General features: G+C 38.3%; 1 protein-coding gene and 1 long non-coding RNA gene across 2 annotated transcripts; one reads left to right on the top strand and one right to left on the bottom strand.

Annotated features, from left to right (window-relative positions):
* Positions 1-7,494: 7,494 nt before the first annotated feature.
* LOC105056485 (uncharacterized) lies at positions 7,495-11,100 on the bottom strand. Its single transcript, XR_833852.4, has 3 exons — positions 10,961-11,100; positions 10,660-10,826; positions 7,495-7,984 (listed from the first exon to the last, which is right to left on the bottom strand). It is a non-coding gene; the product is annotated as an uncharacterized lncRNA (long non-coding RNA).
* LOC105056486 (peroxidase 15) lies at positions 8,520-11,583 on the top strand. Its single transcript, XM_010938704.4, has 4 exons — positions 8,520-9,221; positions 9,551-9,742; positions 10,672-10,834; positions 10,951-11,583. Exons 1-4 carry the CDS (start codon positions 8,991-8,993, stop codon positions 11,364-11,366), a joined length of 1,002 nt encoding a protein of 333 aa, XP_010937006.1. The 5' UTR covers positions 8,520-8,990; the 3' UTR covers positions 11,367-11,583.
* Positions 11,584-24,051: the final 12,468 nt, after the last annotated feature.

The following is a 24,051-nucleotide window of genomic DNA, read 5'->3' as shown; positions in this document are numbered from 1 at the left end:
TTTTTCTTCACAAAAAACAAACCGCTGTTTAACCCAACCACACAGCCACCAAAAATCGATGAACGTTATGAACATAATTGAAGAAAAAATTTCTACAGTAGATCGATTAGAAAAAAAAAAAAAAGATTGGACCGTCATCGTCTACCACAAACACATATTGGGACATCTATCGAAAAAAAAAATATTTATGTGCGATCATCCATCTTTTGATGGACATCCTCAAAGCATATTCAATCATAATATTTTTCATGATCGGTCTGATTAAAAAAATTTTATCCCATGACTAGTAGGTGATTTACATGCATGGCTGCACTGAAATCCCATGGCCGAAAAGGTTGCCATCCAGAGACTTATGGTATAATTCTTGGCAGAAGCCTATACAAATTTTAAATATAGAACGATGTTACTATCTTGTCATAGTTTACACTAATCGTAACTGAGAATGGTATATTCTCTTTCACCGGGCATGTTTCATTGATCCACGACACGTTTCTTGCCCGAGAATATTTTGAGATCACAATGTATTAGTGATCTAATAAACCATATTTTTCCAAGTATGACAAACAAGCAAACAAGGAGGTCCAGGCCATCACCAATGGCCAATGTTGCACATAGTGACAAGAGATGCCCTTTTTTTTCTTTCTTTCTTTTTTTTCTTTTGTAAAGAGACAAGAGATGAGTTTGAACACCATGATTTTGTCCAATGTGGACACCCTGGCAAATTTGGATGTAGTAATAGTCGTACATGACATATATGATATATTAAGCGAATCAAATACTAAATCTGGATCTCAATAATGGTATGGAATGCGGCCACTAGTCTAATTATTGTTTCAATAGCTGACCTAATTTAACAGAACAAATTGATGAACTTGGCTTAAAAGACTACTTCCTACAGCTTCTACTTATTCTTTTGAGAAACATTTTGTAATATACGTCAACCTATTGCAGCATTTTCTGCTAGTCTTAGACTTACACAGTTACAGATCAAAACATGATTTTGTGTACTTTGATAAAAGCTGGTAATATTTCTTCTGCCTCTCACCCAATGCTCGGTTCCTTATCTCCCTAAGTCAGTCATAAGCTATTTGCTAACAAAGAGAATTTGCCAGATTCTAATTGATAGACAAAACCGACATAACCTTCACTGTGGACTCCACCTAACTACTCATGGATGTCCATTCCTACCTGGTAATGTACTCGAAGCTTTCTGATATTTAATAGGTTATCTGTATCACATTGCAATGTCTACATAAACTCAAAAGATTCTCTTTATTCTTTATTCTTTTTTTTAAAAAAAATAATGCTTCTTTCTCGTTACATTGCCAGAAAAGTTCAATGTATAGGTCAATGTATCTTTGCTTTACAAAATAATCTAATAGATGATAATGACATGCAATCCAAATTTCACAGTAATCTAATAGATCATAATGAAATGGTCACCTTGCATTAAACATAATTAATCAGTTAATAAGCATTATCAACTTGGATTAATCAGTTAATCCAAACAGCACCACCACACTTAATTAAGTCCTTGGCATCTATTTATGAACTAAGATAATGCGGTCTTCCTGATCCGGATCTCCGATAACACATCAAACTCAAATTTGACAACAATGTTGGATACAATCCATCTAAAGTTCCAATTTGCTCCACACATTCTCAACAAGTTCTAAATGGTCAGGCAAAGAAAAAAAAGAAAAGAAAAGGAAAGGACATTTATAAAAAACCGGTGCATGAGCATATCAACTCTCACTTTCCAACCTTAATGGACCAAGCCATATGTAGTTTTGTCTGATCGAGGAGGGTTCAATTGTATCTTTCATATAATAAAATAATTGATTTTTTTTCGCCAGCTCAATAGTTAGATCGTGTTTTGCATAACTTTTAAAACATGCATGATATCGATTTTATGATCTATATCATGAATGAAAGAAAGTGGTTAATCATGCAATGAAAATCATGCCAAATATGATCCAATGATTGAGATGGTTAAAAAAGATCAACCATCCTTCGGTGCAAAAGATACTACTCGAACCCATCTGAGTAATTTGGAACATGGATAAATGACTAGTCGACAAAAGCTTCATGGCTCTTTTCCATAAGAAAATATTGTATGCATCAGATGCAAGTGAATCAAAATAAATCCCGGAGCATATGCACGGTGCAGAGCATACAATCGAGAATCGTTAAAATATAAGGGCTCGTGTGGCGTGCTCTTCACCTTGGGATTTGCGCGATCCAATAGCACCTGGTGCATGCAATACGGAGGCCTTTCCCATGCCACGGTTTAGCTTTCGTCTTTAGAAAACGCAATTTCGGTTTGGCCTTAGAGGAATAATTAACAAAAATTTGCCACTAGTCATCGCAGACAATCTCTTTCGTGAAGTGTTGTTTAATAGGATGCGGTCAACAACTGCATGGATGTCTTTCGTCACGTGACTCCTATTTGCATGATGAGGCATGTGCTATGCATGACTTCTTAATGCTTGTGGGAGAAAATTTTTTTTTTTATTTTATTATTATTATATTAATAGAGTATCAATGATAAATAGTACATCTATTTTTTAAAAAATAATATAGCTAAACATGTAGGAACGATATTATTAGTTAAACGAGGTGGAGTTGTCGTGATCGGCTTGTCTATTCAATTCATTTTATAATTAATTATAAAATAATTTATAAATTTAATTTTTTAAATATTAAAATAAATAATTATATATGTCATCAAGCAAATCAAAATAGTCAACTAATTTAATTTTTAAAAAAAATAAAAATAAAATAATCAAATCCTACCAACTCGTGACTTTATAATTAATAGATGTTTGATGGCTAACGAGAGATTTAAATGAAAAAAATAATTATATTAGATAATATGATTTTTTTTTATACATATTTTTTTTGTTTGAATTTTATTTAAATTATTTTTAAATTTATTAAATTTTATTCATCATCTTAAATTTTATTTTAAATTTATTATGAACTAAATTTTGAGATATTTTTTACAATAGGATACATGTAATTTCTTACGTTGTTGGGTGTTAAAAATAAACGTCAGGGTTAAGGGTAGGTAATATACTTTTTTGAAAAAAAATCCGTTATGGTTGCTTCACTTTATCATCATCTGTGCATGGAAAAATCTACGTGGGTGAAAAGTTTACGTGCCCTCAGCTGGCTCGGCTACCGATGGAAACTTTTGAAAAGGCTAATTAATTTTTTTGGTATTAAAAAAAGTTAATTATTTAATGATGGAATCTTTCGAACAGGTAATGTGTCACTGGTCTGCCAACCAAACTGACTTCACCGTACTACTCGACGTGACATGAAAGAAACGCAGGTCGGTGCGTGCATGTGACCACCCCCCTCTCTTCCACTTTGTAACTTGATTAAACTCACAAAGCCAAGAAAGATTCGATTATTTTTTTTATTACAAAGACAGGGTTCGGACGGCTGTCACTGTCCGTAGATGAATCAATATATTGACCTCTAATCAGCAGCCTTAGGTCAACTAGCTCTATCGTGGCAGGCCCGCTCTTCTTCATCACTACTTGCATGTAAGTTTTTTTTTTTTTTTTGTTTGAGCAGCATAATGTAAGGTTAATGAGACTAGAATTACCTGTTTCGGACCTAGCCCAATTTCATTTCCATCATGCACTATCTGGTTTCGATTGATAAAAATGTTGCAGCCTTTAGCTCCCACCTTAATTAAGATCCAAATTATATATGATGCAGTTGTACTCCAACATTGATCTAGCAAAAAAAAAAAAAAGATTTAATCTAATTTGATAATTTCACTCGATAAAATGTTGTGCCAAATTTTTGAATGAGATAAAAGGATGCACAATGTTCAACTGATTAGAAAATTGAATAGTCTGAATTTAGGTCAAGCACTAGGTCCGAGCTAAACTGGTCCAGGATAAGAGCATGTTTTTGAAAGAACAAGTTAAAAGGATGTTGTAGTGCATGTAAGAGGGAGAACAAGAATCAATTTCGCCGAAATCATGTTCGAACCTTACAAACTAATGTCAATTGGAGTATTTTTCGTGTAAATTTTGTCAGAGTGGAAACCCATTTTAGGCCACTTGAGGATAGCCAAATGCTTAATTTGAGCTCCCAAACACTTTGATCAATTGGGTTCTTAATACCTAACATGACTTTGCCTGCCTACTTATCTGCAAATAACACATCTTGGAGCAAGGCGAAGCCAAGTCTTGGTGAAGCCGTCATGTCTGCAAGTAAGCACGACTAAATCCACTTGATCGCTCTTCAGAAAATGTACTTCAAATCACCAATTATTAGACATGACGGCAAGGATCATCCTTGTTGTTTCAAACCTGCAGAGTTCTATATATTCATCATTCTGAACCGGTTGCACTTTCACATAATTATTTTAAAGCTCTACCAATTTGCCTGCTATAAAATTTCCTCACAATAAAAAAAAAATAGTTGATTTTTATTTTTTATTTACCGATACTAGTTTAAAGCGTCGGCAAGAATCAAACGATCTTTCTCTTATTTATTAAAAATTTAATAAAATAAATAACTCTTAATGATACTTATAAATATTATTATATATAAATTAAATAAATAATAATTTTTAATGATGCTTACAAGCATCGGACTATTTAATGATGACACCAAATAAATAATAATTATTAACGGCGCTTATAAGCATCATCGAACTCTCCAATAATTTTTAACGATATTTGTAAGCATTGTTGGACACTCCAAATAAATAATAATTTTTAATAATGCCCATAATATTATTGAACTTCAAATAAATAATGACTTTTAACAATACTTATACGCGTCATCATCAGGCTCCACATAAACAAGTATCATCAAACTCTAAATAAATAAATATTTTTAATAATACTTATAAGCATTGTTGGACTCCAAACAAATAATAACTTTTAATAACGTTTATAAGCATCATCCGATTCCAAATAAATAATAGCTAAGCATCATCAGACTCCACCCCTTCCACTTCGATCCTCCTCTCCTATCATCCCGACCACTTTTGGCCAAATTAATTGTCCCACATCGGCAATTAGAATAATTCTGAAAGAGGTATAAAAGTAGAAAGTTAAGATACAATGAGCAACCTCTTCTCAAAATTGTAGAGGGAGGACATCGATGGGGGCGGCAACATCCAGATGAGCTGCAACCCAAACAAGTTCTGGACATGGAGGCAATCAAGGACGTCCAGATGAGCCGCAATCCATCCTCCTTCATCTCTATTGTCCAGGACCTCTGTGCACATATGGACAGCGACATCGCCACAACCCATCCTCCATCTCCACCATCCGCGATCTCTGCGTCCATGCCCATCCATAACCTCTATGTCCGCATGGATGGCAACATCTTCATTGCCTTTTTTTCATTAATATTTTAATTTTGTTATGCTTTTCAGCATCATCACGAACGATCAAATTTTCATATCTTTATAATCGATGCATGCACGACGTCGCTCGAGGAAGCATCACGAATGTATTTAGCAATGCATATAACCATCAACAAAAGCCAAAAATTGTATCGATTTTTTCATATTTTCCTATAGTGCATGTAGCATATCATCTATTAATCTTATAAACATCTTTAATAATTTTCACTGGCATAGCCATATATGCATAGTTATTGTGGGCATTTTTGACACTGTCATAATTTTGATACTTATTGGGACAATACAACCGACCTTCGACTCTGACTCTACATCGACCGAATGAACACATTACGCTGACTCACAATCGACTGACCGACCGATAGTCGACTATTATCAACCAACAATAAAACTCAGTTAATCTCCGACCGAAGACCATCGACATATCCGAGTCAGAGTTACCGACTGATGCTCATTTGGATCTCTAAGACTATCGACTTATCACTGTTACCGACATATAGTCAGCCTATTTTCTCAACACACCCTAACCATTATGAACGATTATCGACTACGTGTCATGATCATTAGTGAGAATAAACAACCTATTAACTCTACAATTATGGTCCGATAATTTAGCGTCATAAAAAGTGGGATACGTGCTCGATGGTTACATCAAAATCATCTATAAAAGGAAAGTAAATGAACAGCATGGGTAAGACAATTCTGGATGAAGACTCTACTATTTTAAATTCTCTTTATCTGCTGTTCACCAACTTCCTTTCTGACTTAAGCATCGGAGGGTCCCCATCGGACACAATTTCGATCTGTGAGGACTTCATCTTGTAGGTGCTCTTCACCGGCGACAGACGCAACAGGAGATTGACCGTAATAGATTGACATGCCAGGAAGGAGATTGGCCGCAACAGATTGACGTGCCACTTTCGGATCTAAGGAGGAGTCGTTGGTCGGATTTTCCGACCGACTATCCTGAGAGGAAGAAGCCCTAGCTATAAAGATGGAAAAGTAGAGAAAATCCTAAAATGAAAATTCAAAAGGAGAGATGGACTCAAGAAAAAAGACGAGAAAACTTGACCTGAAAGCCAAAAAAAGGGGTGGAGAAGAGACCCTGAAAATCTCTGGTACTAGGGCAATCTTCCGACAGAACTTTCCACAATAGAGGATGGTGACAAAATGCAAAGTAAAAGTTTGACTGAAAGCGATCCTATATATATATGATCCTTCAACGGTCCAGATGAAATCGATCAAATCTGAATCTCATCAGATGATGACACGTGGCAATATTCGGACCTACCATTGGTCGGACGGTTCGACGCACCTGCTTCTGATCGTGCCACTTCACCGTTTCCACGTGAATAGCTCCAACAAAGTGATATTTGGACACGTGGCCAAGATCTACTAGTCAGAATTATATCGTCCGATACCGAATTATCTTTCTAAAATGACGTCCGGTGCCGAATTATCTTATCGAAATGACAGTCCAATAATGATTTCACAGCTATTGAAACAGCAAAACAATCAAAGATCTCTCGTATTCCAAAAAATTCATAAAGGACAACAGTTGAGCCGGGACTCGAGGCAACACATGACAACTCCTTTCGTCCAATGCGATAGATTACGTGATGGTATACACGTCGAACTACCTTGGACTTGAGAGTGGGGGGCAACTGTTGGGACTATACAACCAATTCCCGACTCTGACTCTACATCAGCCAAATGAACACATTACGCCGACTTACAATCGGCTGACCGACTGATAGTCGGGTATTATTAACCAACAACAGAACTCAGTTAATCTTCGACCGAAGACCATCGACATATCAGAGTCAGAATTACCGATCGATGCTCATTCGGACCTCCAAGACTACCAAATTGTCATTGTTACCAATATATAGTCGGCCTATCTTCTCTACACACCCTAACTGTTATAAACGATTATCGACTATGTGTCACGGTCATTAATGAGAATAAACAACCTATTAACTCCATAATTATGATCCGATAAATTAGCGTCATAAAAAGCGAGACTACGTACTCGATGGTTGCATCAGAATCATTTATAAAAAAAAGGTAAATGAACAACACGGGTAAGACAATTCTGAACGAAGATTCTGTCATTTTAAATTCTCTTTATCTGTCGTTCACCAACTCCCTCTCTGACTTAAGTATCGGAGGATTTCCGCCGAACATAATTTCGGTCTGTGAGGACTTTGTTTTACAGGTGCTTTTCACCGACGATAAGCGTAATAGGAGATTGGCCATAATAATACTAAAAAGCTAACCAGAGAATAATAGATTTAACTATTCTAACCATCTGATGACCAGCAAATATATATCTTTTTTATTTTGTATAAAAAAAAAAAAAAGGTCATCCAGCTGGTGTGGACCTCTCGTGTTACTAATTGTGAATTGGCAAGCACAGCGTGCCACAGTGGAGCAATAGTTGCGCTGGACGCCTGACTTTCTTGAACGAGATTCCCATGCCACGTTGACATCGCCCGTCTACAAAAATAGAAACGCCTCCACCCAAGCAGTCCCCGGACCAGTCTCCATCGTAGGAGACGCAATGCATTGAAAGCTACCAAACTATATTCAGACAGAGAGAGAGAATGTCAAATTATAATCAAGATGATCAAATCAGAATTTAGATTTGAATTTAATCATATCAAAATTTTATAATATAAATTCTATATTAATGATTCAAATTATTAAATATGATTTACTATCTCAAAATTATTTATATATAAAAAATAATTTAAAAATTCTTAGCATAATCAAGTAGTCAAAAATTAGATAATTTAATTAAAATTAAATTAGATATATTTTTAAATTACTTAATACATGAATTCAAAATTTTTAAATTATATAATTTTTTATATATAAATAATTTTAAAGTAATAGGTCATATCCAACGATTTAAATTATCGATGTAGAATTTTTATTGTCTAATTTTGATCTGATCGTATCGAAGTCAAAATTCGATCGATCTTTTATATATATATATATATATATACGTACGTACGTGATGATAAATATAAAAGAAAAATTATTACATGCAGCAGGTGCAAGGGAACAGGATAAATCCGGAGCATATGCACGGGGGAGAGCGCACAATCAAAAATCGGTGAAATATAAGAGGAAGCGTGGCGTGTTATCCACCGTGGGATCTGCGCCGTCCAACTGGACCTGGTGCATGCAATGCGGAGGCGCGAAGAAGGGGGGAGAAACGAGTCCTCCGAGGTGAGCAGACCTTGCCGCGAAGATTATTCCACACTGATCAATGATTTTGACTGCCGACCAAACGACGCACAGCATGGCCTGACACAATTCCATCATCCAAGGTGGTGACAACCTTTTTTAATGCCATCGCTAAGCCACCTAAGGGACCAGTTGAGTTGGAAAAGTCATCGAACTTTAGAAGAATCCATCATGGGTCCTTCCTTCTTTCGTCCACAAGCTAGCTCAGACCTCAACATGCCGGGCCGTTCCTCTGCACTATAAACTTGCGCACTTGGAGGCCATCTTAAACCACACAATACCTACAATAATACCAGAAGCAAAGACTTTCTTCTCATCCACAGGAGTGAAAAGGATGTCTTCTTCTTCTTCTTCTTCTTCTTCTTCTTCTCTTCTAGCTGCCTTAGCCATCTGCTTGGCTTTGCTATTCCAAGGATCCCGAGCTCAATTGAGACCATCCTTCTACAATACCACATGCCCCGATGTGTCGGCCATTGTGCTTAGTGTAGTTCAAGAAGCCCAACGCTCCGATGTTCGGATCACTGCAAGCCTCACTAGACTCTTCTTCCATGATTGCTTTGTCCAAGTAACCTTCAACTCGCCCCTTCATATCTTCTTTACTTAAGAATATGATGGATTTTTTTTTCTAATAAAAAACATTTGGATTTTTGCTGAATTCACCCTTCATTTTTTTTTTAAAGACACTACTAGCTAGTACATGTGGTCATCATATATCTTTTGCACAATCTGATGCAAGTTCTTGGGAAAAAAAAAAAAAAAAAGTTAAAACGTAATATAGAATTCAAAAGTTATGTATCTACCTTATTGCTCTAGTTAACAATAAATTAAACCGAAGGCTACATGTGATGATTTACTTCTCTTTTAGGCTAATTAAATGGACTCTGTTTGTGTTAGGGCTGCGATGGGTCCATTTTGCTGGACGACAGCGCCACGATAGTGAGTGAGAAGGGTGCAATTCCGAATAACAACTCACTTCGGGGTTTTAATGTGGTTGACAACATCAAGGCTGCAATAGAGAGAGCTTGCCCAGGAGTAGTCTCGTGCGCTGATATCCTTGCCCTTGCTGCCGAATCTTCAGTTAGATCAGTAAGCCATTTTTACTTTCCTTTTCCATTTGATTCTTAATTCCTTCTTGTGTTACTGATTAATTATTAATGCCTCCTAGTTCCTTTTTTTATTTTTAAATTTTTGTAAACTATCTCCTATTTCTTCTGTGCAAGCTTTTAAGGTTTAGACCCTTCTAAATGAGAGCAATAAAAACAAAGATAATTGCAGTGGTTCTGCTACCCTGGCTTTTAATTTCCAATGCTGTAGACAAAAACAAAATCTCGAATTGTTTTTCTACAGAAGAAGAGAAAGCAGGATAACTTGGTAATGTCCACCGAAAATTGATACCTTCTATCTAATGATAAGGAGAGGCTAAATATGGTATTTACTATGTCAGCCCACGTTGGATCTTTGGAGCACTCTATTAGCTTTCTCCAATAAAATATATAAAGATTGTTTCAAACTACAACCACTCCATTTGTCTCCCTTTCCTTTATCCTTTTTTTATCTTTCAGAGATAATCTTTTGTTCCACTAGGCATATATATTCTTTATTCTCCATCTTTCTTTGTAACCAAAACATGAAGACCTTAAAAAAAGTCCTTTTTGATGGTGTTTAATTAGTATATATGTCGGTTCAGAAAATAGTTCTTAGGGATATAATAAGACACCGCCGACTAGCCTAATAATAGCATGAGCTGACCTCATTGGATAGAATTAGAATCAAAAAGACCAAGTTGACTAAACTTGCGCAACAGAACCATGTAGGAATAAATTCTCTTACAGTCAGAAAAGGTGACTCTGAAAAGTTGGAAAGGTTACATCAGAGCAAATTTCGTAGAAAACATTCTTAACTACCTCATGACCTGACTCAATTGTTTTGAAGCCAACTCAAATCAACTTGTGAAATAGGCCAGCATAAGTAAAAGAATAATTACAGTCTACTTATACACTAACCATTGTTCACAGTCAGGAGGTCCCTCATGGTCTGTGTTACTCGGAAGAAGGGATGGCACCACTGCCAACAGAAACGCTGCCAACAACCTCCCCAGCCCCTTCGATCCCTTAAGTACACTGCAGTCCAAATTCTCCGCTGTCGGCCTCGGCAATACTGATCTCGTTGCCTTATCAGGTTAAAAGAAAAAAAAAAAAAAACCACAATAAATTTGGAAAAAAATAAGAAAATCCTAATTAGCATGTCTATAATTCTGACTAAAACTTCTTATGAATATTAAATATTAAGCACAGGAGCCCACACCTTTGGTCGAGCACAATGCAAATCCTTCAGCAATCGTCTCTATAACTTCAGTGGCGGCAGACCGGACTCAACCTTGAACCCCTCTTACCGGAGCACACTGCAGCAGAACTGCCCTCAGGGAGGGCCTGGCAGCACTCTCAACAATCTCGACCCGACGACACCGAACACCTTCGACAAGAACTACTTCAACAACCTTCAGGGCAACCGAGGGCTTCTACAGTCAGACCAAGAGCTCCTCTCAACAAGTGGAGCTCCCACCGCTTCGATTGTTAACAGCTTTGCGAACAGCCAGGGCACCTTCTTCCAGAGCTTTGTTCAGTCGATGATAAATATGGGGAACATTAGTCCACTTACAGCGAGCAGGGGGCAGATAAGGAGCAACTGCAGGAGGGTCAATGGGAGTTGAGAGTTATTGAAGTTGGAGAAGGAGAATGGTTTTTAACAAGGAGGGTTGTGAGCAGTGGTAGGATATATGAATAAGGTCCACAAGAAGTTGTGCGGGGATTTGGTTATACGAAATAAGTGCTAAGTTGTATCAGCTAAGAGCAAAAACAAGCAAAAATGCTTGTTTGCTCGTCCTTAATGAAATATTTTGCTCGTCCTTAATTAAATATAAATTTTTTTACACTATATTCTTTAGGCAAGTTATGCAGTTCTCCAGTACTCATGGTGAGGCTGATATCACATCTAGGAGCACTATTAACTATTACTGAAGTAATCCTCAGTTGACACCTAAGCTAAGCTACCTTAACATGTCTTAATTAACTAGGAGAAATTATGGACAAGTACTCCGAAGTTGACAAGCATAGGGTCAAACTATTGAGCCAACCATCCATCACTTTCGGCTTTGGATGCATGCTAAACAGGGAATCTTTATCACTTTTTCAATTAAGACTTGGGCTACTATGTCAGAAAGTATTCTTTTCTTTAGAAAATAATGATAAGGTCAAGATAAGTCAGAACTTCACTGGGACAACCAAAAAAGAGTTTATACCCAATTCAAATAAAAATAAAATAAAATGTTCATAACTGATTCTTTAGCATTTCTTCATCGCCAACAGATCTTAGTTTGATGGGAAATCAAGAGCCTACTATAAAAAAGAAATGAAAGGATGCAAGGTCTTGATTCCAACTATGGTATCGCCTAAAACTTGGCAATACAGATCAATACAGGATGATACGGGACTGTGTTCCACTAAGTTTGGACCGGTTTTAGCTTTATATTAAACCAAATCTAGGAACTAAGTTCCATAAATGTTTGTTCCAGGTACATTTCGATATGAACGATTCAATAGACTATGGAAAGGAGGACTGTAAACTTTAGGATAAATTTAGATATTTTTGTTTTTTTTTTTTGAGAAAAGATAAATTTAAATATTCAACATTTTTCTCTTTCTGGCTATTGGGGATTTTTTCCCTTCTATCCAAGAAATCCAAGAGCAAAGAAGGATGCATATCAGCCACGCTCTAAAAATCCTGAGGCAGACAAATGATGGTTATGATCTTACAGTGTTTAATCTATAGATGTGAAATGATTTTGCATCCTGCTGGCCTCCAGGGCCCAAATATTAAAATACTACGAGGTGCGATATACCTTTATGGATTAAATCCAGATTCACTCTTATGCAAATTTGAAGTTTATGATAGAACTTAATAGGAAGATAAGATTTTTGGGGTAAAAACTGCTCTATCTTTTTAATTAATTAGATTTAATTTGCAATGTTCATCATTGCAAAAGGTCAGCCAGCATTATTTTCTTCAAAGTTTTTGCTAAAAGTCCCTTTGTTTAACTTAACACCAGAGTCCCAAAGCTTGAGCTCTTAGGAAGGGGGGCAACAGTATATCAGGGCCTAACAATTGTAGCACTTATTTTTCTTGAAAAATTCTTCAATGGGAGCAAAGCAATTTCCTAGAAAGACCTTAATAATCATTAACGCTTAGATTATTCAATAACAAACTTCTTTTCCTCCAATAGTTCAAGACCACAAGAAGACAGGTTTAAATTTAAAGCTCAGACTTAAGACAGTTGCAGGTACCCATAATTAAAGGGTATCACAATCTAAACCCATTGAGATATTGGTTGGTGAGTCGGGATCCACACTCGGTGACTACTTTGTTTTCTTTCACATGAAAAGTATAGTGAACTGCAATAATGTCTGGCCATAGAGAGGGATTTTCATGACAATAGTTCAATGGGTTTCTGGTCCCCAAACAAATGGTCACAAATCCATTATTGTAGGACATTTGGAGCATTCTGCATTCAGCCGACATCCAAGATCTAAGCCATATCTTCATGAAAGCCAATGAGCAAGCAGATTGATTGGCCAAAAGAGCTCTATGTATGATTGAAGTTTCTTCTTTAGATTAGATCTTTAGTGTTTGAGGCTTGGCCTCCCTCTACCAAAAGGAAAATTTATAAAAAAAGTTCAAAGAGTTCGGTGGCATTAAAAAATTTGAGATATAGTTGAGTTATATCTCATGCACTAGTTGGATAGGCTCACCTTAAAGCAACCAGTAATGTATTGTGCAGGATCCGGTACCACACGATGCAGCAAGAAGAAAAAAGAAACAAAACAAGAAACATAATACAAATACATGGATTGGCCTCAAACCTACCTCCACAAGGCGTGCAAGCTTCACTATGAGAGAATAATTTTTTTTTAAATCTCTCTTGAATCTTTTCTACACCTTCAGGATGTCATCAGCTCTCTAACGCAACTGATGGCTCATCAATTGGAGCTATATAGGCTCCAGAATCTCAAAAATACTGTTATAGTAGGAATACAGAGTCCCAATCAATTTCAAAACTATTCGTGACCGTCTGATTGTGACCGGCTAGCACCAAAGCCGTCCGATCGTGACCGCATATGATCTGGACTGTCGGATCGTGCAAAAACTCCCTTGAACCGTGCGTGGACCGCGTGTTCGGTTCACATGGCCCCATGGACCGCCCAGCACCCCGCGGTCCATGGTGGACCGCGACAGGCATTGGACTTGGGCGCACGCATCTCCGTCAGGCCTGGCCATGCCATCGCCAGCCAACTGTCGGTCCGCCACCGTCTTGTGCACTGTGCCACCTTCTTCGATCTTCTTTCATATGTATCTTCACCGTCTGAACTCCGTTTGGACTGTTCTTGGACTCGTTGGACTCCATTCGTCATCCTAGATCTGTAGACTCAATATGAAACGAATCTCGAGGCATCAAATCTCAACAATCTCTATCTCGACTCAATATTCGACCTTCACTTATCTCTAAGAGCCTGTGATCCGTCTCACCCCCATGCCCTGAGGCATACTTGCTGTCTCATAGATGGGCAAATGTGAGAGTCGAGCTAGGCCACTCGATCCCACCTCCGTCATGGACTGTGTCCACTCTAACCAAAGACCTGCTCGAAAAAGTCTCCTGTGGCAATTGAAACTTTACTCTGCGACGTTGCCTCTCATCCTCCCGAGTCTCCCGTCTGATGCCCAATCTACCTCCAGCTAGAGCTCCACCTCGCTCTGAGCTCCTCTTGGCTCCTGAAGCTCCACCTCACACTGGGCTCCCCGTCAGATAGTAATGTCCTCTTGTCCTCTTCTTTTCCTTTAGAATAATTCTATCGTCGCTTAACACCTTCAGGATTCTTCCACCAGCTACCGTCCTGTAGCCTCTCGAATCCAATCTACTCAGTAAGGTAAGATTCTGTCTGAAATTGGGTATGTATCGGACCTCCCCCAATCTCCTTACTGCACCATCATGTGTCCTTCAGCTGACCGTCCTGATGCCTCTGATCGCACAGCTCGATCCATCCAGTAGATAGACAGTGCCCTCACTGCTCTCCAGGGAGTTAATATGCTCCTTTCTGCAACATACATAATAGGTGCATGCAGAATCTAAAATCTACTACTAGGAAGAAGTAGATACTTTATCAGATATCTCTAGAATATCATCCTCTGACTCGCTACTGACCATTGCTGCAGTAGCCCTCATTCAATCTCTGAGTTGAAGGTAATCTCTGGCTAGATGCCCCAACTCATCACATCGGTAACATCTGGTCTTGCTCAAATCTCTCATCCTGGACTTGGGCCGCCCTCGTCGCGATCTTCTGTCACTCCGTCTGCCACCTCCTCCTCCTTTAGAAATCACTAAAGCTGAGCTGTTGCCACTTGAGCTCGAAGCTGGGTTCTCCCTCCTGAGAACCTCGTTCTGTAGAATCGCCACGGTGATCTCGTCCATCTTGATGGTGCTCTTCTCCACTAGAAGAGCAGTCACCAAGGACTCATACGAAGAGAGAAGCGACACTAGCAAGACCAGCGCCCTGGTTTTCTCCTCAACTTTCTCACCAACACTGAGGAGGTCAATGAGGATCTTCTAGAAGTGACTGAGATACTCTTGCATGCTCTGTCCTTCAGTCATCCATAGCTGGTAAAACTACCTCTAGAAGAAGATGATGTTCATGAGAGACTTCGTTATGTACAACTCCTTGAGCTTCGACCACAGCATCGTTGGAGAAGTCTTGCCAAGCACATGGATCACCACCTCATCTGCTAGGTACAAATAGATTATACTCACTGCCTGCATGTGGAACCACCTCCAATTCTATACCTCCATGGTGGTCGATTTCTCTTCGCACAAGAGAGCATCGATCAATCCTTGCTGGATGAGTATATCTTTCACCCTTGCCTGCCACAAGAAGAAATTGTTCTTTCCGTCAAACCTGTTGATCTCCACCTTGATTGTGCTTGTCTTCTCTATCTTCTATTTCGATCATCACCGCTGCAACCTATACTCTAGTACCACCTTGCTCTGATACTAATTGTTGTGTATGATCCGGTACCACACGGTGCAGCAGGAAAAAAAAAAAAAAACAAGAAATACAATACAAATATGTGGATCGACCTCAAACCTACTTCCACGGGGCGTGCAAGCTTCACTATGAGAGAATAAAATAAAATAATATAAGAAGAACTCATCACTTAATCCTTGTACAAGAGTCTCTCAACAAAAAGCCCCAAAACCCATACAAAAACTCTATGAAATCTCTCTTGAAGTCTCTCTACACCTCCAGGATGTCACCAACTTTCCAACGCAACTAGCGACTCATCAATCGGAGCTATATAGGCTCCAGAATCTCAAAAATACTGTTATAGTAAGAATACAGAGTCCCAATCAACCTTAGAACCATTCGTGACAGTCCGATCGTGACCGGCTCGCACCAGAGCCGTCCGATAGTGCAAAATAGCCTCTGATCATATCTGATTGTACTCAAATTGAGTTCTAGCCATCCGATCATGATCGCATGTGATCTAGACCATTGGATCATGCAAAAATTCCTCTGGACCGTGTGTGGACTGCGTGTTCGGTCCACGTAGCCCCATGGACCGCCCAACACCCTGCGGTCCATGGTGGACCGTGATAGGCGCTGGGCCTGGGTGCCCGCGCGCACTAGGCCTGTCCGCATGTTGGACTGCGATGCCTGGCGCGCGCATCTCCGCAGGGCCCAGCCGCACTGCCGTCGGCCCGCCACCGCCTCGTGCACTGTGCCATTTTCTCTGATCTTCTTTCGCACGTATCTTTTCAGTCTAGATTCTGTTTGGGCTGTTCTTAGACTCGTTGGACTCCGTTCATCATCCTGAACCTTGCTGTAGGCTCAATGTGGATCGAATCTCGAGACATCAAATTTCAACATAATGGCTAAGCCCAACATTGACAGAGAAAAATTTTTCCCAACTGCAGTGATGGGTTGGATCTCGAGGCAAAGCCATAGACCATTGCTTACAAATATATGGCTCCTTTTCCCAATTTGTATATCCTTTACTGTTTATTTTTTTATACAAATAAGCAGTCAGTCACACCATTCTAATACGAGAACAACCCAAAAAGTCAAAATACAAAATATCTTTCCGGAGACAGATGTCGCCTTAGCACTAGGTCCAATCTCCAATATGCTAGGCAACAAAAGAAACAACCTAGTTCACAATACTATTAGCCTCCTGATAAACATGCCAAACAGTCGTCTTGGTGGATTGATGAAGAGACCTCCAGATATCACAGAGTAATAGGTGAATATTTAAATGCTTCACCGCATCTCGAATCTAGTTGATGATTGTGGCAGATCATCCTCAATGAAGATCCTCTCAATCTGCAACTCCTACCTCGTGTAGATGAATGCCTGCCCAAACGGCACAAAGCTTTATATCAGGAATGGCCGGGTCAAAGAACTATGACCCCTCCCTCACCGCCACCAATAGCCTACCATCCGGATCTCGAATAACATAGCCTGAACTACCTCTGCAATCTCTAATACTGCCATCAAAGTTGATTTTGACAAACTCCGAGGGAGAGGCTCCTAAAAAATAAACAAAACCCTCCGAATTGCTACAGGTGCAGCAAGGGAGTCCCAGAAACTCGGAACGGCAAGGCTCGAGTCAGTAGTATCAGAATGGCAGTACTTTACGGCTAAGCAACAAACTCTCTCTAGCACATGCCATGTAGGCATAATCTTAACATCGAACGTAAGGCTATTTCTGGATAGTCAAATTTGATAGGTAATATATGCCATCCTACTGCCCCCCGATAAGTTCTCAATCATGTTCTGATGAATCGCATCTAGGAATAGGAGAAGCCAAGGTTTACTGATTGTCCTCTCGTGGCTGGCCACCTATCATCTTCCAAATCAAACTCATCCTCGAATAGCGAAAAAGAGCATGCTCCATCGACTCCTTTTTCAGCCCATAGATTGGATAGGTAGACGGAACCTCCATCCCCTGTTCAGAACCTCCGTCGCCTTCATTGTTTCACATGTAAAGTTTACAAGGAACGAAACAAGGCAGCAGGCTGGAAAGTGTCCTGTATTGCGGATCACTTCGACAGAAACTTATGGGCGGGCTGTCCTACTACATCTTCCCTTTTCTAGTATTATTTGTTTTCCGACATGATTAGCTGTACTCAAATTAAATGGACCTAAACCATCTATTTTAGCAACAGAAAAAAAAAATGATAGCATTGAATCAGGGAACACTGGCCTGGTCCACACGTTATGCTTTGTGTACAGGTGGCCCAACTTGGCAGGGCCATGCATGGGCACCTGCATTGAAGACCCTTGGCCCAAGAGTTTCAAAAACCAACGACCAAAAAGAACAGTGGAGACACTTCTCCCAGCCAATGTGAAACTAAAGCAAGGGTCTCTTTTATGTTTGAAATGCAAAACGCCAAATAAGTTTAACAAAATGCTAAGTGATCTGGTAAATTTTACAACGTCCAGAAAAATCAAATCAAGTAAGCAAATCCATCTGAAAGTTTTGAGTATTGAACAAAATATAATAATAATTGTCTAGTGAGAAGTTCTTCCATCTCGTCTCCAATCATTTGAATACAAATATTTTTCATGAATTTTGGGAAGTTATATTGGCTTGTCCCCAATTGTTTCAAACCGTGGATGCATAAAAAGTCTAGAGATTATTCTTCTCTGAGGAAAAAAAAAAAAAGGGGTCGCATGCCGTAGCACTCTAGATAAATAGCTCTGGCAATTTCCAGGCTAGTGTCGAAATAATCCCCTTCAATGCATGGTGCAAATAAGCAGAGTAGAATATGGTAGATCAGGGATTCCCAATTTCAATGTTTATCCCATGTCCGAGTCTTACCTAGTCACCGCCGCGCCCTTCACTTGGTTACTTGAAGACAGTGAGGAAGTATAACCCATACTAGAGGTGGAAAGATACAAAAAGTAACAAGGGAGAAAGAGGACGTATACACCGTGCATGAAGCAAAATGCAATAAGTTGGCAGTCCTTCAACGTACAAATGCATATGTAAGGGCCTATTTAGACGATTGGATTGAAAATTCTATAAAATTTATGAATTGAGCCAGTATAATAAGTAAAATCATAAATTTATAGATTGGGCTAAGCCTATATTCACGAGTATTATTGAGTGGTATTGAAGTAGACGGGTCCGAATCCCATAGATATAAAAGAAAATGATCTGTTAAGATCTTTTTCTTCTCTTTAAAGTAATTCTTTGTACACCACATGTAGTGTAGAAAAATATACTATCCCATTTGATTGGGCCATGTAGCCACCACTTTCCAATGTATATTTAATATCTGCAGTTTCATTTTTTATTTAAATTTTGAATGATAAAAATATCTCTTCTCTTCTGAAAAATTTATGACATTCTGTGATAATATTATGACATTCTGCGGTCAAATTATAACTTCTTATTCATAATTTGACCACAGGATATCATAAAAAAGATTAGAATATTTTTATCATTTAAAAATTTCATAAATTTTCAATGATGAAAATATCTTTCCTTTTTTATGACTATTGAAAAAAAATTTATGACTTTCTACGTGCAGAAAGCCATTATTTGACCATAAAATGTCATAATATGGCCACAGGATGTCATAATTTTTCAGAACAAGAAGTGTATTTTTGTCATTCAAATTTTAAACGAAAAAGCAGACCTGCGGACATTAAATACGTGTTGGAAAGTGATGGCTACATACTCTAATGTGGTTGGGTGGTGTGCTCTAAGTCAATTTTATTGCACTGCATGCGATGCACAAAGACTTTCTCCTTCTCCTTATAGAATTTGGATCAATCTACACTAATGTCACTCATAGATATTTATAAGTATTAGTATGGTCCAACCTATTGCCCATGATTTTATTGATTGTACTAGTCAAGTTCACAAATCTAATGAAATTTTCAACTCAATCATCTAAATAGGGCTTAAGAATTTTCTCAACATTTAAGATTATAAGTATATACCTAATCCATATCCGAATTCAATTACATAAAAGAATTTTCGTCCAAAAAATCCAACCAGATATGGATTCGGTTTGATAAATATCCCACTCATACCAGTTCTATTAAGAAAAGACAATCCATAGCCTTCATACTATGGTTGCTTACTTATAGATGGATTCTTGCAAGAAAGGACCTAGGAGATGCGGACTGCAACCTACTATGTAATGATTGCTGAATTTATTTGCTAATTTTGGTTGAAATGCCATGCTCATCTTAGTATTCGAAAAATTATTGATTAGAATGGTTCTATCATGTGTATTTTGAATCATCTAATAATAAGCTAGCACACCATTCAAAAAAGTGAATATTTTTCTATTTTTAAAAAGTGTTTAGTTGGATAATCATAATTAATAGTAAAATATTTTTACATTTAAAATTTTCAATCAAACTTAAATAGTAGTACAATTTTTTCTACTAATAAATGATGTGTGGACTTGTTATTGGATGGTCCAAGATACATATAGTAGGACCGTTTGTAACTAATAATTTCTCCTAGCATTCCCCCTTGAGTCCATCAAGACCAATGGGGGAAAAATTATATCTTTGGGTTCCTTTTTGTGTCTGATGTTGCATACCTAGCCATGCTTTGAATGAAATGCAACACTTTCCTCAATTATTGTGATGTCCAAAGGGCTGGAGGACTGTTCTGAAACAGGATCCTTGTAATTATTGAGGAACAACTTCCCTGGGAGCTGCTATTTGAATCATGTGACCTATGTTGTTGAACAGTGGTTAATGACTCCAGTTACCATCCATCAAATGATTACAAACAACCCTACATATATACCAATTTTTCAAGATAAACAAGCAAGACTTGGAACTTATATATTTGTCAGTAGATATGCTGCAAATACTAATTTTTCTACTTACCATGAATTCTATAATCAAATATGATTCAAATTAGTGTTATTGACAGTACTCACAAGCTTCTGTGTGTGCTAAATGACCTTGTGGCCCAAAATCATGGCCCAAAGTCTTATCCAACATAGAATGTCCTACCTGCTATCGAATTTGACTTGAAATTCACCTGTCCAAACCGGATGAGAAGCATCAGTTCATGATGCATTGATTCTTTGTGATGCCCTAGAAAAGGAAAACATGCTTAATTAGGGTGCCAAAAGTTAATTTTTCTGGTACCCAATTTAATTATTTTTTTGTGTGTACATTTTTCTTGTATATGCAAGATATGGCACTAGGTTTTATCACTCTATTTTAAGTCCACAAGGTGCCACTTAAGGGAGTTTTCTGATCATAGACTTGCCACCAAAAGGAATCATGCAATCATAGGCAATGTCCCTTAAAGATATACATTGAACATGCCTTTTAAGCTTTGAAGAAAACTTATGCTTGAATTCCATGACTATGTCCCATTTTGTGATTATATATATATATTATCTATCACTTCTTTTCTGATAGGAAAATATTGGTTTTGACGGTGTATGATTAGTTGGTTTTGAAGCATCAGATTGGTGAACTATTTTTTATCTTCTAGTTCATGGTATAAAGTAGTAATATGTATGAATGTTTGCTTTCAAACTATGCATGCATATATGTACCTTTGTTGGTCTTGTGAGACACAGAGCTCAGCTTCCTGAGGGCCTTTGGTGTTTTGTTAATAATAGCTGCCAGATTTGATCTACAGCCTCAAAAACTAGATTATGGGAGCATATTATTTTCTATATTTTATTAATTTCCTTCATCTTGTTTAGTGATGAGACTGTTTACCTTTTATACTATGCATGTCCTATCATTTTGAAGCTAAGGATTAGAAAAGCATGTTAAGGAGGATTAGAAGAGATAGTATATGTGACCTTGAAATTACTATGGCGCTGATTTATGTGGCATGTTTGGGAAGTGTATCATTATAGTTGTAATAAAGCTATGCTAAGCTGTTCGAATTTTTATAATATATACAAATAAAATATTGTATTGAAATTGCATAAGTTTGTCTGAATGTGAAATGGTTGAATGCTTAATGGTTGCATCTCTCGTTTTGTCAGCGGCTACTAATGGTCGATATATTGGAGTATGGTAGCTGATAGATTAAATTGTTGGTTGTTATAATATTAATTTTATTAGATTAGAGTATTATAGAGATTTAAATGCAAGATTTTGTGTTTGATTTAATCGTTACAGTAGTTGAGTAGTTTCGGAGGTAAGTTCACCGCTTCATTTCAAGGATGATGGGATATCCTTCTTCCGTCACCAACCAAATAGGTGAAATATAACTAAGCTTTAGCTTTCTGTCAGAGATAAATAAATACTGGAAAGCTACTTGCTGCTATAGCCTTTGATTTTAAAAAAAGCTTTTATTGTGGTCATGTGTCAGAAGATTGAATGGCTCAGATAGTTGATTTATACATTCACCTTCACATATATGAAAATTATCCACTTTGACTCATGACCATCTTTAGGCTTCAATAGGTCTTTACGCTTCAATGGGCCTTTAGACTTCAATGAGCCTTGATCATTTAGAGCCTCACAATTTTATCTTTTAAAAGTACCTCACATTAGGAGAGAATGTTCTAATCTATATAAACAATATTTCCTCTTGACTCATAACCGATGTGGAACTAAAGAAGTCCTCTCTACACCACAACACAGTCCCTCAGTCAAGAAGGAGTACGTGTGGATAGGAGGCTTCCCACAGACGGCGCCAACATTGTGGTCATGGGTCAAGAGGTCGAATGGCTCAGATGGTTGGCTTGTACCTTCGCCTTCGCATACGTGAGGTATTGTCCGCTTTGACTCATGACCATCCTTAGGCTTCAGTGGGCCTTTAGGCTTCAATGGGCCTTGATCATTTAGAGCCTCACGGTTTTGTCCTTTAAAAGGCACCTCACGTTGGGAGAGAAGGTTCTAATCCATATAAACCATATTCCCTCTTAACTCATAACTGATGTAGGACTAAAGAAGTCTTCTCTACACTACAACACATCTATGAATGGACGATGAAAGACCGGTAATAAAAGAAAAGCCTTTTCAAGGGTTGAAGAACCACCACTCTCTGGCCTTTGGATGAGGTCGAAGGACAAAGAAAGTACAAAAAAAAAAGGACGAAGTTGGGTCGACAACAACCGACACAACAAGGCAAAACTAATTATCAGTCGAACTGAGTTCGGTGTCAGCTGAGCAGTACAAAGACTATAATAATCCAAAATATTTCGGACAAACTCCGGAATCGAAAATCGAAAACCCATCCGAAGATCTTCGATATAAAAGGCCACCTGGTCCGAAGGATGGGTATTCACTCGACCATCGACTCTAGGGGCAAAAAGTTGATATTGCTTCGAGATACAATACTGCTCCTGGAGCCGCTTGACATTCAGCTTCGAATGTGAAGAAGCCTCTACCTCCGAATCCGACCAGGACTCGTCCGTCGGATTCTCCGACCGACCATCTCGGGAAGAAGAGGTTCTAGCCATAAGAAATGAAGACTAGAGAAGAAAGAACTCAAGAAAAGACAAATTTGACCTAAAAAAGATGGGAATAACAAAGTCCTCAGATGCTGGGACGAATTTTCGGTAGAGTCTCAGCATTAGTAAAGTTGAAATGAAAAGTAAAAGTTTAGTTGGGAGTGACCCTATATATAGGATCTCCCAACGATCGAGATGAAAGCGATTGAATCGAAGACTTACCAGATGACGACATATGGCAATATCTGGACTGACCATTGATCGGACAGTTCGATGCACTTACTCCAGATTGAGCCACATCACTCTTATCCGTGTGAACAGCTCTGACCCAATAACATTCAGACACATGACAAAAATCTGCTTGTCAAAATCATATCGTCCAGTGTCGAATCGCCTTCCTGAAATGACGTCTTATATTGACATTTAATATTGAATCATCCCGTCAACATGATAATTTAAAGATGACTCTTTACTTGCCAAAATAACAAAGCAGCCAATTGTCCGTACCCCGAAAAGAGTGACTACAGAATTGGGGTTCGATATGACAAGAAATAACTTTCTTCGTCCAACGTGATAAACTACGTAGCAATATACACGTTAGTTCACTTTGAACTTGGGAGTAGGGGGCAACTGTTGGGGTAAACCAATCAACCCCCGACTTTGATCACCATGATTCCGACTGTGCATCGGCTGAACATGCAGTTTTGACTCTTCATCGACTGACTGAGTAAATCGCACCGACTTATGGTCGGCTGACCGACGAATATTTAATTACTACCGATTAACAGCGGACGATTTGAATCGTCGGTATAACTGAACTACTAGCCGATGGTCGCTCATAGATTCTACCGACAAATAGTCGGCTCTACTGATATATGGTCGG

This window comes from Elaeis guineensis, chromosome 13 (genome assembly GCF_000442705.2).
Source record: "Elaeis guineensis isolate ETL-2024a chromosome 13, EG11, whole genome shotgun sequence".
NCBI lineage: Eukaryota > Viridiplantae > Streptophyta > Magnoliopsida > Arecales > Arecaceae > Elaeis > Elaeis guineensis.
Note: the sequence above shows the minus strand (reverse complement) of the source record. Positions and strands in the feature narration are given on the sequence as shown.